Consider the following 16090-nt stretch of genomic DNA (forward strand, 5'->3'; position numbering starts at 1 on the left):
CCGCCCTCAAACTCTGGCTATTGTTTCTTCCCCTTCCTCTTTCCCTCTCGAACACATGAGCAAAGAGTGCGTTAACTCTAGCTCATGTAGTTTTCGCCACGTAACTATTAGCGACATATGTGGCTTCATATGTTGGAAAGTTTCAGTCGCCTAGCCGTTCGAAGGCGACAACTACAATGCCCTCTAATACGTGTATCAATCTATGTAACCTCCATAGCTGACGAATGTGTCTGTCTGTATACAAGAAAAATGGCCTTTAAACTACGGTATTCTGTGTCACTACTTCACATATAATAGGCACTAAAACCATGAACTTATTGCTATATGCTTCTGTGGGCACGGAATTAAACATGAAGTAAGTCCGCGTGGTATGGTCATATTTCACTCCCTCGCTTATATTCAGCCTCAGCACTAAATTTAACAATGGTTCGTCAATAATTATGCCACTACACAGTTCTCTGTAGAAGCATGATTGGTAATGCAGCTCAAGGCAACGTGAATACGCGGACTTGATCAACTCGCAATTCCCGCAGAATCCAGTTCTTAGTACATATATAGCAGCTCCCGATTGGTTGTCATCTATCCAAACGCTAATATTTCATAAGCATTTCTATCTACGCAAACGTCATGGACAATTTGCATTAATAGCCTTAAAATTATCTGTTGTAAAAGCATATTCATCTTGATTATGACGCCTCTCCAGTAGGCATTCGTCATTCCAATAATTGTATTCTGGATCATGATTCCACGCATCTGGTCCCATTGATGACTGCTCCATTGACGCCATCAGCATGCAGATTGGCGTTCCATCGCTGCTACCAGGCCCTCGCTTATAAACCGCCTGCACTGGAATTGGCAACTGCATCGGAAATGGGGACAGATCTAACCATCTTTCCCCGGTCTTTCACAGCTTTATTTTCTCATGAATCCACTAGTACGGCAACAAGTCGGAAATACGAGTAGCTTTTCCAAAAAAAAATAAAAAATAAAAAAAGCATAAATTAGGACGGTCGCCAAGATTACCATCAAAGCTGCTTCCCTCCATCATCTTACTCTCGAGACTACAGGATCCTTAAAACGAAGACTATAGGAATTAATAAGCAGCGTGCATAAGCCAGATTCAAGCCGGTCGTGAAGCCATGTATCCTGGTTAAGGCGAGGTGTGGGCATGAAATTGGGTTATTCCAACCATTTTTGGCGGCGACAATCGCGTCCTCCCAGAGCCAAATTCCCAGACGAAAATTCCAGTCTTGCCGCAAACAGTTTGTGGACTTTCAAGTCAGTCTTTTGTCATTTAGCGCATCGTTTCAAAGGGATATCGAGTGGCGTCTTCTTACAAGAACTGCGCCATGAATCCATTGTGAGGCTTTTAGTTTGGAACGTGTCAATAGTTCTCAGCAATACATGATTATGTATCCTATGAATTCATCCAAACTGTGGATAAAAAGGTTATAAATTGTCAGACGAGCATATTCTGGCAAAGGTTAGATCCAAATAACATAATAGGCAAAAGTTGGTGACGCGCTGCTTTGAAGAAGCTAAAACCCTCTGGAAGCATACTGATAATGATGCTTGGCGATGCTTCTTTATTTTGGACATCCTCCAATCAACATTATTCCATTAATTGTTAGTAGTTCAAGGCGTTTGGACTAATTAGACGTGCAAATTTACTTGTCTTCTACCAAATACGGCAAATGTCATTCTGGGCAACATTAGCTAATTAAACCGTTGAAACAATAAGTCAAGTAGCATTACGTTCTGGATTTTGTGAATAAAACTCTCCGCAGAGGCAAACAGCGATTGATATGGTTGCAGAGACTCTTGTATAAGACCAGTACCTTGTCACAAGGACATATAGCAACAAACCGTTGCAAGTGTGACAATGTACAAATTTGCACAAAGATTGACAGACCATCACTTCTTTAAAAATAAAGAGCTGCGTCTACTCTTATTCAATATATTCTGATAATGAATTCGCAAGTGATTAAATACATTGTGTAAAACAATATGTCTAGAGAATAAAATGTACACCTTAGCGCCATACGCCACCAAACTTAACAACTGACACCTTCACGTCCTCACCACATCTCGATAACAATATCAGCGAAAGTCCTAAAAAACATTTTTCAAAGGATGCACCCAAGAAACGCGCCCAGAAAATGGCTCTTCTGCATCCAAAAAATTGAATGCCCTAGCTTCACGGGTAGTCGGTGCAATCATCCAATTGTCTCTGAAGTCGTCCATGAATTTTGGCACCAGGAGGAAGCGGGCTACCAAGTAGTACCAGATATTCGCCCAAGCGTGGATTCGCGTGACTCTCGCAGATAGAACCGCATCATTGCCAAGAGGTTCCCATCGCTCAGTTTTGTAGTCTTCGTACATGGCCTCTAGAGAAGAGACGCCGGGACGTTTCGAGGGCCCTGAAGAAGCCACCAGCTCTCGCAAGTGGTTGACCAGCGACACCACGTCTTGGATGCCGTTTTGGTAACCCAAGCCAGCGTTGGGGCATGCTTTATGGATAGAATCTCCTGCGAGTACGATGCGGCCCCAGCCCCAGTTGTTGCAGATGCCCTCTTGCAGATCTGACATGCCGCTCGTCAGCCTTTCAGCAAACACGTCTTTTACTGTCAAGGTTTCATCGATGTGAAAGTCGGCAAATCTTCCGGCCATTGCTTGGACATCCTCATCGGTGTAGAATGATCGTTCCTTGGTCGGCTCAGGTAGTTTCTCGTAAAGGAATATCCAGCTGCGGTCCTTGCCGCTAAGGTACATGATGGACATGTCCTTGGTCTGCGTTTCGAAGCCCTGCCCAGGAGCTGTAGGTCTAGGAAAGCTAGCCCACATGCACCGATAGGTGGATGTATATGGAAGCTCAGGGTCCCATTCGGCGTTTGGATTTGCCTGCAATGCGAGTTTTCTCATCACTTGTCGAGTATTGCTGTTCACGCCGTCTGCGCCAAGCACCAAATCGCCTTCATACACGCTGCCATCCTCACAGAAGACCTTGACCCCATTTTCGTCAGACTGAACGTCCTTGACTTTCTTGTTGGTGAAAACATTGGGCTTGAGCTCTTCAGGCAGCTGATCGTAGAGGGATTGGACAAGCTCTGCACGGTGAAAGGAAGAAGGTACACCTCCGTGGCTAAAAGCTTGAATTAGATCATTTGGCAATTGGCAAGTTGTCGAGGGTTCTTACTTCTTCTTCGCCTCAACAAAAAAATCAGGGTTGTCTTTCCACAGGTGGCCATCTGGAGCGAAGCATTTCTTATGGTTTATCTCGGAATATGTATCTCGCAGCTGATCGAGTAAGCCAAGCTGATGAAGAACTCGCAAACTGGCTGGTGCAAGTACTAGACTGGCACCCACGTCCAGTGCGATTTGGCGGCTTCGTTCGAGGATAGTAAACTCCATTCCCGCCTTGTACAAAGCGTGCGCGGCTATTAAACCTACAGGGCCTTGTTGAAAGAGTCAGTTGATAGGACGTGGAGTTAATAGTGTGTAAAGTGCAAAACTACGTACCGCCACCGACTATCACTACTTTGAATGGTTTGGTTGCCATTTTGTGTATTTATGGTGCAATGTGTGGTGGGGGGGAAAGGGCGTTGATGTTCGAATTTGTATGTTTTTGACGCGATTTTTCGTTTGAGTGTTGAAGATTCAAAATTTCTGAGTGAGGAGCAAGTCTGTCTCTCATATATATAGATTAACAGTATATGCATTTATATACACAAGTCTGTGTGAGACATGACATGTGTACGGATACACAAGCATTCTAAATCTAGCGCAATGTCGGACAGTAGTGTAACTCCGACAGCGATAGATCTGTGACCATCTGCAGGGTTCAATATCGTCGAAGTGGAACACGATAGAATGGAACAGACCCGATCCGATGAACGGAGTTCTCGTCTGTGGAAGAGATGTAGGACAAAGCCAGCATCGGATTTCCATATTGTACGAGTCTCTGTGTAAGCTCTTGGCTGTGGTAGGCGCAGCACTGGGTGTAATCTCTCGCGATATCCAATCCGCCTAGCTGAGGCGGCGGCCTTTGTCTCTCCGGCACAGGAGGTCCGCCCCCGGGCGATAATGATGTGGCATAGGACATGCGGACACCCTGATTGTCGCAGATCGGGAACCGCTCATGAAATCGGCGTTTGTTAAACCCGCATTAAGTCCACATTGCGGCGGAAGCCGTCAAATGCTTGCCATGCTGTCAATCAACACTTGCAAATTAGGAACTTGAGAGCTCCTTAATGCAATATAGTTTTCCAGCGTTATGAAATGCTGTAAGTCTGCTATATAGGCACAGAATACAAGCCTGAAAGACTTGCTGTATCCTGTCATCTCATTATCCACTGTCTGATTACTTCTTTTTGAAGGTATGCACCGTAGATAAGAACTCAATCCACTTTGCGTAGGGCATGACATACCGTTACACATCGTGATGGTACCTAGGTAGGTTTAATACCCTTTTCCAGCGTCAGAACAAATCAGAATTGTAGCAGTTCCTATAAACGGTTAGATTACCGAGGACTCTTTCTACAATAACCCTGGCAAGGCTCCCTGATTGGCCAGACGAGGGATGCAATGCAAGGAAAGCCATAGCATTGAACTTGACTCCACTAACACTCTCCCTGTCGGGCAAAAAACTCTAGATGTACTATTATGGAAAACTAGAATCTATGGCTAGATGCTTTGAGCTTTGCCCCTATTCGCAACGGAAAAATCAGGCTTAAAGGGGATTCAATGATTCCGTCTATATATATAAATTTTTACGAAGCTTAGCAAAAAATTCAGCCCCGCGGACTCTGGACTATTCGTTTCCCCTTTTTGGCGGGGGGGATACGGTGTAAGAGAGAGATATCTGTAAATATCCGCCAATCATTGTGGAAGTAGTACCAGCTGCGTGCTTTTCATGCTACCCCCCGACTGCGCAATTTGTTTCTTCAAGTTGCAATGCTTGAGACTAATCTCTTTCGCATTGATATCAACGTATACACTTTGCGATGCGAATAAAGGGAGGCCGTGGATATGGAGCAAGTTGGCTGCTCGCGCGCGTTTCTGACTAAGCGGAGTTTTGGGGATCGACCATACATCCGGCAACCCATAGTTGATGTTGAACTCTGTTTCTATCTTGCTGTCTGTATTGTAATGATAATATCTCCTAATCATTACATATTGATGACAAAGGCCGCTCGAATCAACGTCGAATTGCGCTAATTCGCCGTGAAAAGAGAAGATGAGCTTGTGGTCTTGTTTTGCACAGACTGCTGTCCATATAAGGAAACAGTGGAGGCGGTAGATTTCCCCAAAGTGGATGATTAGCACCAGAGAATATTTTTGAATCGGCTATATTACTTTAGAGTTACGCTGTAATAACCGCGTATAGATGAGGCACGTGCCGCCAGCCAAGATATTGTACCTAGAAGCGAGCAAACAAAGTCGTTGATGTCATTGCCTGCCAACTAGCTACGCTACAAAAATAATAGTAGCCTCTTTAGCATCAACACACATAGAATTCTACTTTCTTTTATAGCAATCTCATCCATATTGCGCTTTATGGAAATAGCTAGATGCCATTGTTTGTGAACATGTCTAAAACGGCAAATGCCAGTCGATTGCCGAAGCTACATGTACTTTCTGCAAGTCATCACGGTGCAAAGTTGTAAAACTTACAATATTGGGTTGGATAGTATGCTAAGAGAAACAGAACATTGATACCTCGACTTATATGCGAGATGGTTCTTTTCGTGGGAACCAAGCATACTGCCGGCATTGAACCCAAAGCTGTAATTGCCCCTTGATCCAAGACGGCGATAGATTTCCAAAGCTTCAAATACTGTCTTTATGATATGCTAATTACCTCCACCCATATCTCCACCGCCTATTTGTGTGATATGGGAAGATGAAATTGTTCGGATAAAGAAAGCAGATTAGATACCACATCGGTATTATATGGGAAGCGGCTGCCACCGGAATTTGACGGCGATTCCAGGGGACGTTTTTAGCCCAATGCTACGCTTCTGTGCACCATTGTGTGACCTGTAATTATTTCACACCGAGATGGATTGCGATTCGCTGGATTTGTGTGATATGTGATTGGAAACAGCTAATCTTCGGTGTGTCTTGTGCCGAGTGCTACCTGCAATTAGAAATCGTACTCGCCCCATTAACCCACTTGTGGGAAGGGCACTCGATAAGCTAGGAATTAGCCCGATAGTTGATAGGCTGTCCATCATTACTGAAAAGTGGGCGTCTCCTTGAATCTCCGCGTTCTCCTGGTCTTGACTACCCTACAGCAGACTGAAAGTGACAAATAGATATCACAAAATGTTAAATAAATATGAATTGATCGCATATATATACTCCGTAAGCTTTGTAACTTGTCGACGCTAATAACATATTAATAATCTCGGTGATTTGGGTAGCGGTTGGGTGTCCTCGCCACCATGATACGTAGAGAAGGATTGGCGTTGGGCTGCTCATCGATGCCTGATTCTACATGCAACTGGTCCTGAGCAGCCTATAGCGATATAGAACCAAGTATCCTCACGGAATCCAGTGGCTGGGTTTTTGCTGCTCCATTCATATCCATGTCTTCGTTGATTCTGAGGTTTAACCTCATGAATCCATACAAGTAAAATCGCTCGGTCTGTTCCCAAGTATAACACTCTGTCATTCAAAGTAAAGCCATGAGCACAGAATATCTGCTCCGAAGATCCCGGAGTTTTTATGCATCGTCAGATGTTCAGAAACCCCAAGCCAATGAAGTGCTGGTATCCACCCCAGTTGCAGCTTAATTACTAGCAAACTGCTTGATTCGCGACAACCAGCACATAGAGTAGCATTTACTGTGAAGCGAGACGATGATCTGTCAGGTGCTCACTGTGGGCCAGAAGTTTGACGATCTCCCGGACCCCGCAAAAAAAATTGTCGCTTGACAACGGAACTAGAAGGAATGCTCCTCTTGAAATCTCGTCGTATGATAATCACTCCACGAATCCATCGTAGGGAAATTGTAGAGAATTGTAGAGTCAAACACCAAACTTTTGCAATAGACAATTTGTTTGAGGTATAAGGTATCATTTATCATTAACGAAAGACTAAAGCATATTTAACGACCGAATCTATCCATCATTATTCCATATCCCCATCCGTTCGCAACCTCATTAATATGGGGAACCATCCATTATTCTCCATACACTCCACTACTCAAAATCTCGCCAATTTTTCTAGCCTGGTATCACTCTATTTGTAAATTGCTGTAACCGTTTCTGGCTGCCCCAGATGATCGTGCTCGCACAGACATCTGTAGGTGTTCACGGGTTGACTGGTGGTGTAGAGGAGCGGAAGCTCGCCGCTGCTACTCTCAAATCATGTAGAAGTTTGGTGTCGCTGCTTAAGCGGCGTTGGCGCCAGAAGAAAGCTCCTTGTTGACGGGAGCAGCAGCAGCCTTGTTGGCGTACTCGGCGCGGAGGAGGATGCCCTCAACGATGGTGTTGGCCAGAAGGAAGAAGCTGTGAATGCGGGTGTTAGCGGGATTGTTCTTGGTAGTATGCAAATTGTAGAGGAACTTACAATGCAAGGAAGTTGAAGGCGTCAATGGCGTGCTTGCGAGAGCAGTGTCCCTGGCCAGGCTTGCCGAAGCCACACTTGCCACTGCTCCAGTCTTGAGAAGAGAAGATGAAGGAAGTGAGCCAGAGGTAAGAGAAGACCAGGTTAAGAGGAGCCAGGTATCCGCGGTATCGGCCAATCAAAGGAAGGACTGAGCCAATGAGCCAGAAACCCAGAGTGATGACGGCCTAGAAAGAGAAGTTGTTAGTTTACAGCTCGAGGCAGTGGTGTTGATGATGAGAGCCAAGACATACAATGACCTCCTGGTAGACAATGTCGACACCGCGGTAGTCATACTTGGCAAGGAACCAAGAGGCAAGACCAGTGACAATGATGGAAGAGATGAGAACCATCAAGTGGTTGGCAAAGGCGATGTATCGCAGGGTGGCGTGCTCCAGAGTGCCGAACATTTTGATAGTGTTAATGGTTGATGTTTTGGGTATAAGTGATGCTGATGGGTATTAGGTATTGGGTATTAAGCAGATGCTGCTGCCCGGAGCTGGAAATGCGCTTTGGGGTATATATAAGTAATTAAGAGATGGGTATCGAATTAGTTGCGATGCTGATCAAGAGGCTTCTATATGTATTAAGCTCGATGCTTTGAATGCAGAAGAGGCTGTTGAGGCTGATGCTGAGTAGCTAAAACAACATCTAGATACGCGGAGCGCACGACCTTTTTTATAACAAATCTCGACAACCATCTCGTCCTGATACCCTCGGCCATCGCGCCGTGCAATCCCATCCATCGGATCGATGTCATCTGATGATTCGCCTTGCAGTGAGAAGGAAAAAAAATCACAGCAGTCCAGCAAAACGACGTCATAGCATGCCACTCTCCCAATGCCGAACGATGCAAAATGGTTCTGGCATTGGGCCATCTGCCGGCGCCGGGAGCTCCGGCAGTCGTCGTGCATTAGCACCTCACAACTGGGTGCTTTGTGCACCTGAAATTCTAGCTGGATTGGGTATCAAGGCCCTTGAGCTTCACACCAGGCTAGGCTTTTGCCGTTGTCTTGGCTGCTTGTCAACCGAGAGCCATGCAGGGATGGGCGATTCCCTCGGTTAACCGTTAACTCGCTGCCATCCAGCCATCCACGAGGTACAGAAGAGCAGCGAGGACCCCAATGAGGAGAAGAATGCTTCATCTGGCTGCATGCATAATCCACGATACACCTCTAACCGGCTCGGTAAATCTCGGGGTCGCGAATTCTCTCCAATGGCAGGCTGTATTTCATCGTCGTGAGTGTGACGCTGTGAACCAGCTAACCAGGGTCAGCCAGTTTCGCCCAGCGCTAAGCGCCTTACTTAGCAACGCAACAGGCGATGAATCCGAATGTTTTCCGATTCTTCATCATGCTCTGCTGGGCAGCGAGTAGAGCTGCGTGAAGTTCCGCCTGGTTGACTAGAAGTGATAGCAGTCTTGCCCGGCTTGTAAGTGCGGAAGTCCCGAAGCAATCGCGTAATTCACGCCGCATACATGCCGCATATCGGAGATGGTTTGCAGTTCGGGAATGGCCTTGTTCGACAGTGTGTTTCTTGTTTGTTTCCAAGGTGAGATTGATGACAGACCATCTTCGGAAAGCGGCTCGGTGGTGGTCGGGATCGGGATGTGAGCAAAATTTTGCTTTTTCCGAAAAATCAGCCAATGCGGCTACGTTAACGACGTCATACCAATCAATCAATCAATGGTAAACGTGAGAGAAGAATCAAAAGCCTCGATGTCTTTTTTGAAAGGCCCATGGACCAATGCAACTAAATGCGAAGCTCGCCCATTCACAGCAGCGTTGCCCAGGCGCGATGCAGTAACATCTGCACACCCATGTAGGTATTACAATCGTGCCATCTTGCTGTTATTTCGCTGAACAGGCTCAAAATCTGTCGCTATCAATTATTAGTCAACAAGTTCGCGACAACGTTGACCGAGTCTGCATTTTTGCCGGATCGTGAAATCGCAAGTGTTAGCGGTTGCGGCTGGAGCGGGCATCGGCTGCCGCAATGGCTAACAAAACGTGCTTGGTCTCATTAGCTTCCATGAGCAAACTAGAATCTGATCATAATTGCTCTTACGAGTCATTGATAGACGTCTTTTGCCGCTGAAGGGTTGCATTTGAGAAATTTCTCCCGTCCGGAGGAGGGTGAGCGCCGTTCCGGAGCTGCCGGCTGCATGTTAATGGCAACCCAGCCATCACATATCATCGAAGCCCACGATCACATAAACGCATCAGGTGGCCCATTGCAGCAACTTTCTGTTCGATGAGGGTAATAGTTTTTGATTCGACTTGTTTAACCGATGCAAAGGTCTGTGATGGACGATGGCGGGCATGTTGGATCGACTGCCTCTTACAGAACTATAAGCCCCCGCATTAGTTGGTCAAGAGGCTAGGTAGGGCTGCAGGCTCAACAAAGTGATATTGTCATCATGATTGCGAGTTGTACTGCTTCAAATGCTGAGCAGTACTTACTGACTGAGATGGTGAAAGTGCAAGACAGAAAAGAGAGATCAAAAGACTTGGTCGGGAGATGCAGTCTTCTTAAGCATAAGATGGGAGGCTGTGCCACAAAAGCCTATCGTTGCCACCGACATCATCAAACGCGTGGCCATGAACTCAATCCCCAAGGCCCGTGATCAGCGTTTTTATAATACAACAACTCGACTCGAACTTAATAATTGCCACGGCCGGAAGCAATGGCTGGCGCTCCTGAGGAAAGAAATGGGTTCACTGCCAAAGGTAAGGACCGACTGCTAACGGGATGAAGGCCTTCTTCTTTATTTCATAAGCAAGCCTCTTTGCCTAATGACGACACGAATTTAACGGCAAGCACGGAACACCAAACGCAAAAGGTTTTTGATGTGAGCCATAGGCTGCGAGAGGCATCCGTAAGAGGAAATTTAGAAGCCAACTATATTGCTTGCTTCGGAGAGCGCGGTGGACACTATGAGCCCGGCAGAGAAGTGCAAATGAGATGCCGTCTTGCTGCAGTTGTCATGTTATAAATTAAACTATACGGATAAACATTAAAGCTACTGACATTGTGGACTATCTAATGAACATTAAAGTTTGCCAAGAAAACCGCAGATCCGCCCTACGATAGGCGATTGTACAAAATGCCCTTTCTGTGGATAACAATCCCCTCTTCACTTCTAGTACTAGTAGCTTTCTTTATCCTGGGCATCTAAAGCGACTCAATTACGGCGAATGCTGGAACTGTACGGCCCCCGGGGTACGTAGCCACGACGTTGAGGAACCCGGTGTAAGAGATTACAGGAACACCTGCGGTCTGGATTTCTTGATCAGGCCTGATGCTGGAGAGACGCAGCTCCGGTCCGCCCGGAATGGCAATGGTCCAGTCGAGAGGGTAGGTGACACCAGTTGCGGGCGACGTAAAAGTTCTGTTGGATGATACTTTTTCGGTAACAGGCAAAACAATCTGCTCTGCTCGCCCGCCTGTTCGGTGCGTCGCGAACTGCTTGTTGCCGTTGATAGGGTCGTTCCATGCCCATATGGAGTAGAGTTCGTCTTCAGTCCCATCAGGCGCCAGTCCCGGAATATGAACCTGGAACCATGAAAAGTCTGAGGGGATGACCCCCCACTGTCGATCGTACCACGTTAAAGAGCGGCTTGCGTCGACGTTGACTTTGGTGCCGTTGACTGAAATCCAGCCTGTTGTTTTGCCAGCGGGCATGGACCATTGGAAACCAGTTCCGCCTCCAACTTGGAATGTGCCAGTGCCGGCGTTGAGGATCGGAGGAGAAGACAGATCAAAAGTGAGATCGAAACCAACGTCCGCGATGTTACTAAAGATTCGTATACCAGAGAGGGCATCTGTTGTGCTGGTGGATTGAAACGCAAAGCCCGGAACCGTGAAGTTGAGAATACCGGTGGGGCCATATGTCTTTGCTAAGGCTGTGAGGCGGGCGTATTGCGCATACTGAGACGTATCTTCCAGATCGAGAATTGAAGCTCGGTATACATCGACAAGGCTACCGCCGCCCACAGGCAACTCGGCTACGGCGTTGGCAACGACGAGGTAATCTCGGCCGTTTGAGCCATGGATGAGGGAGGAGCTCCAGTAGGAACCGCCAGTCGAGGCAAGCTTGTGATTTGTCTGTGAAATCGACAAGTTATATGGCGTCGGATAGTGACCCTGTCCAGCTCGGCATATAGAGGTTAGAAGGTGTCCTGTCTTGGAACAGGAGCCGGATTGAGTGGCTGTAAGACTCACCAGCCCGCCAGACGTAAAACCACTCGTCTGAGGGTGAAATATCCAACCTGGATTGGTTGCAAATGCAGTGGCGATCACGGCTTGGACAACAAGCAGCTTGCTGTGTTTGTTTGACGAGGCCAGCATCATGCTATGTGTACTTTTGTACCCGTATCTGGACAATTGGCCAGCTATCAAATGTACTCAATGACGTACAGAAGGCTGAAGCTTGGTATTAAATAGGTAGGCAGTAGGTAAAGGGGGGTTCCATCGACGGCACCCAGCATCTCGACCCAACCCAATGGGCATTTATTTCAAGGAGCTAGCATCTCGCTGACAAGCTTGCCCCGCAATGATCCCTGGTTCTCATAGCATGTCTCCTTTCGGAAAGGCCTGGATTGGAATAAGACAGTAAGACAGCTTGAGGATCGTCGGGTGGCGGCAACACGGGGTCTATAGATCCCGATTTACCTACCATACGGGCTGCGGGGATGGAATTTAAAGCTTGGCTACAGTCGCAATAAGCATTTCGGGGCCTCCCTGCTTGGAATCATGCAGGAACTGCTAGGGTGAGGAATAGGCTACAGGAGAAGCTGTTAGTAAGCGGAGGTTGGGGATAGGGGCACTGAAGATAGATGTTGATATAAGCAAGGGAAACAATTACCGAGATGTATGTTGTTTCTTCGTCCTGAAATCGTGGTTGAAAGGGGTGTTTTCGGTCAATCGCTCATCCTAGCCTGCCTACTGCCTGTAGCCGTTGTTGTATTGTAATTTGGGTTGTATATTGATATGGATGTTGTGAAATATATCTTTCTTATTGTGCATGCTGTGGATCTATCAAGCAGTTATATGAGCTCTATAACCAAGCTTGACTGGACTTTTTCAGGTAGAGAGCACCATGTATAGAGCAAGACTCACATGTCACGACATTTGACACACGGGGTGAATATGATCCAGCAATCGTAAGACTTCATGTTCAAATTACTTCTTTTGACAATTCATTCTATAGAATTCATGACGTGCAATCTAAATTAAGAAAATGGCATTTCATTTCTAAAATCATCATTTCCATCAAGGGCATCAAGCAAACGGTAGATAGGCAGCAATAAGACCGCCCCATCCACCCTTATTGTCGGCACTCAGCGCAGCAGCTTTGCCATTCACAGTCACCATGTTCTTCACCAAGTGCGTGCCGAGGTTGAAAATCTTCAACCGCTTCGGTTGGCCCTCAATAGAGACAATGTTGTCTTGGGCGTATGGACCTGAAACACCGTTAAGGCCGTTGAAGAACTGTCGCATTTGGTCAATATTTTGCTCAACGCTGGGAATGGTAGCATAAAAAGAGTAAACTTACTTGCCAAAAGCCCAAACCGTAAAAGGTCATATCGCTGCCACCTACGACACGGAGAGACCAGCCCATGAAACACTGGATTGAGCTTCCGTCGCAGTTGGAGTAATCAGGGTCAGAGTATCGGGCATCAGGTCTAGGTAGTACATAAATTAGTCCTGTAGAGCCGTGGATCTGATGAGAAGGGATGTAGAACTTACGTCCAAGGAGAGGGAGCCGCTGGCGCAGGCTGCCAGTAGACAGTCTCCGTTTGCGCCATCAAAGCTTGAACGTTTTGTGCGCCCGCAAACTGATACTGGTAAAGAACATTGTGCTCAAATGCTGTGCCTACAAGCCAGGTTCCGAGCTTGGATTCCACAAGAAGGCCTCGGCCCACGGCAACAGACTGGCTGGTTCCGTTGGTAGCACCGCTCAGACCATCGAGATCACGGTTGACGGACCAGCCCCAAACGCTCTCCAAGTAGGTTTGGCTGCTAGACTTGAGATGCAGGAACAAGAAGGCGGCTTTGCACTGATCGATCGGGGACTGAGGATATGAACGACACTTGGTTTCAACGGCAGAGCCAATTGTGCCACCAGCGCGGAAATGCGAGTCCCAAAGGCCAACGTCGCCTGGTCTGAATCCAGCTGCGTTGTTTTCGACGAGAATGGCACCGGGAAGGACATCTGCCACGTCGAATGCAATGTCGCTCACTTCTATAATGCCACGGGATCCGGTGGTGCCCATCTGGAAGACAACCTGAGGGTTCTTTTCATCCTCAAAGGCGCTTCCGTATGCTGAAGAACGATTGAATGAGTAAGTGACTCCATATAATTTAATCTAGAATTTCAACTTACCACTAATGGTAGACCAGACCTCGCCGACGATTCTGGATCCGACGGGAACGTGGATGGTGCCGCTGACGCGGTAGTTTCCAGCAGGGAAGTATGTGATCCTTCGGTTGGCATTAGCCTTGAGTGCAGCGTTGATAGCCTTGGTGGCATCTGTCTTTCCATCTCCGGTGGCACCGAAATCTCGGACACTGGAAAAGCAGCCAGAGCTGTACTGTTCGTACTGCGGTCGTGACTTGGTCCAGTAAGCGCCACTGGAGTCTACAAGAGCTTGGGGGCGCGAAAGTGAGCCGCTGCTCTCGAGATATTTGCCAGTGGTCTGGTCCTTGTATACGGTGCCTTGGATGAAGGAGCGGATTGTCGTAGAGCGAGTCGATCCTGCAAGCAGAGAATTGCCATGCGTATCAGCGACTGCATGGCCGACGGCATTGAGTTTGAGGTTCTCAATAATGAGAGAGCCATCTGCGTTTTCGGTGTGTTGCGATACGACAACGTTGCCCGTGGAGGTGGCTTCTGAATCAATCAAGATGACCGATCCTACAGAGTTATTTGGCGGGGCGGTAAAATTGACTCCAACGTTGACATTGTTGAACTTGACGCCCTGCAGGGATAGAGTGAAAATGTGGTCAATTTGGATTCCGGTCTTGACATTGTTGAAAGTCAGAGCGCGCATGGCATACTGCTGGTTGTTTAATCGAATCTGCTCGCATGAAAGACATTAGTCGTTGTTGATATGCGCCGAAGCTATTGGGGTTTGAGAAGATAATCTGCCAACTTACACCGATATTGCCTCCAGTGAACTCCAAGTCTCCCATGAAAGTGGCAGAACCACCACCTCCGCCAGTGGTTCCGTTAAAAACGACGCCCTGGTGCAAGCTGTTCTCAGCCATCTTCATGTGATTGAAGCTCAGAGTCACGGCTTGAGCAGAAGGCCAATTGACGCAAGCAACAGTCGATTTGACATCCACGCTGGTTGTGTCAAATACAAAGTTGCGTACTTGGTAGTAAAGGTTGATGGTTGTAGGGAACGGCGAAGTCGTTGGAGAAGGGAAAGTATCCAAGAGGTATAGACCAGAGAAGTTCTTATCGGCTTTGAGAACTGGTCTGTCCAATGGATTGCCGACAAGTTGCGTGTAGATGTAGCTGTTTAGAGTTCGTGAAATCTTGTAAGTTCCAGAGGGGAAGTAGATGAGCGCTGGCTTGAGTGTTTTCGCCGGAGGATCGCCCGGGCCGCATCCCCATAAGCAACGTCCGCCAGCTAGAAAGGTCAATTAGAAGCAGTTTATTGTCAGAATTGGGTAGATGCGCACCATCAATTGCCGCCTGAATGGCTGCAGTATCGTCTGTTTTACCGTCGCCCTTTGCGCCAAAATCTTTGACGTTACGGTAGACTGTGTATGAAGAATCATTGAGAAATGGAGAGACGCCCGTATGCTTAATTGTCTCCATCCAAAAATCCTCGTGGCGGACAACAGGGTGGCATTGGCCGAAAGTGAGACTGGCATCCAGAGACACGGTGAGATCACGGGCAGTGAGCCTGGAATCTTTGTTAATACCAATACTGCTTAGCCGTGCGAGAACATGCATGTGGCATAAAGAAAAAAAAAAGAAAAAGAAAAAAGAAAAGAAAAGATAGTTACTTACCCCTCTGGAGCAATTTCAATTGCAGCAGCATTCACTGTGGACGTCACTCCGGCGAGCCACGCCAGCAGTCGCGTTGCTCGAACCATGATGGCGCTGTTCTTACACCGAATGGAAGAATCCCGAAACAGCAATGCAAGTGCCAAGAAAGCCCAAGCTAACAGCTTTGACGAATCTCCTACGTTCTTCGGCTGTGCACATTGGGAAAAGACGTCAATATATAAAGAACAAGGAACCCAGATAACCTTGATTGAAAGTTACAGCGACAACCCGCAAAAATATCCGTCATTGTTACATTCCCCCCCTCGCACTCTACACTTTTCCGAGGCCTTGGCTTTTCCCCAGCTTCTGGATAGCGAATCGGAAGAAGCCCGAAAATAGGGAGCTGCAGGTTTGGGCGTTATGGTTGGTGGAATTTCTCAAATCTGGGGTATTGAGAGCCGGGCCGAATGGCGC

The 16090-nt window shown here is 47.3% G+C and overlaps 4 protein-coding genes across 4 annotated transcripts; all 4 read right to left on the minus strand.

Moving 5' to 3' along the window:
• Positions 1 to 2112: 2112 nt before the first annotated feature.
• On the minus strand, positions 2113 to 3559 carry TrAtP1_011648 (uncharacterized protein; the record flags this gene model as incomplete). Its single annotated transcript, XM_066115202.1, has 3 exons — positions 2113 to 3142; positions 3197 to 3446; positions 3520 to 3559. The coding sequence occupies 3 exons, from the start codon at positions 3557 to 3559 to the stop codon at positions 2113 to 2115; spliced, it is 1320 nt and encodes a 439-aa protein (XP_065971300.1).
• A 3504-nt stretch (positions 3560 to 7063) lies between these two features.
• On the minus strand, positions 7064 to 8243 carry TrAtP1_011649 (uncharacterized protein). Its single transcript, XM_014084749.2, has 3 exons — positions 7866 to 8243; positions 7576 to 7799; positions 7064 to 7514 (listed from the first exon to the last, which is right to left on the minus strand). Exons 1-3 carry the CDS (start codon positions 8019 to 8021, stop codon positions 7397 to 7399), a joined length of 498 nt encoding a protein of 165 aa, XP_013940224.1. The 5' UTR covers positions 8022 to 8243; the 3' UTR covers positions 7064 to 7396.
• Positions 8244 to 10785: 2542 nt separating this feature from the next.
• On the minus strand, positions 10786 to 11964 carry TrAtP1_011650 (uncharacterized protein; the record flags this gene model as incomplete). The annotated part of the gene is made up of 2 exons (XM_014084750.2): positions 10786 to 11757; positions 11836 to 11964. 2 exons carry the CDS (start codon positions 11962 to 11964, stop codon positions 10786 to 10788), a joined length of 1101 nt encoding a protein of 366 aa, XP_013940225.2.
• Positions 11965 to 12894: 930 nt separating this feature from the next.
• TrAtP1_011651 (uncharacterized protein) lies at positions 12895 to 15723 on the minus strand (the record flags this gene model as incomplete). Its single annotated transcript, XM_014085021.2, has 7 exons — positions 12895 to 13104; positions 13169 to 13298; positions 13363 to 13939; positions 14000 to 14693; positions 14773 to 15251; positions 15304 to 15530; positions 15638 to 15723. The coding sequence occupies 7 exons, from the start codon at positions 15721 to 15723 to the stop codon at positions 12895 to 12897; spliced, it is 2403 nt and encodes an 800-aa protein (XP_013940496.2).
• Between the last annotated feature and the right edge of the window lie 367 nt (positions 15724 to 16090).

Source organism: Trichoderma atroviride, chromosome 6 (genome assembly GCF_020647795.1).
Source record: "Trichoderma atroviride chromosome 6, complete sequence".
NCBI lineage: Eukaryota > Fungi > Ascomycota > Sordariomycetes > Hypocreales > Hypocreaceae > Trichoderma > Trichoderma atroviride.

Excerpts from the sequence above, each read along its gene's own strand:
- TrAtP1_011649 (XM_014084749.2), bottom strand. The coding sequence starts at position 8,021 with ATGTTCGGCACTCTGGAGCACGCCACCCTGCGATACATCGCCTTTGCC. Across the intron at positions 7,800-7,865 it reads TTGTCTACCAGGAGGTCATT|GCCGTCATCACTCTGGGTTT; the intron begins GTATGTCTTGGC and ends TTCTCTTTCTAG. Across the intron at positions 7,515-7,575 it reads GCCTTCAACTTCCTTGCATT|CTTCTTCCTTCTGGCCAACA; the intron begins GTAAGTTCCTCT and ends CCGCATTCACAG.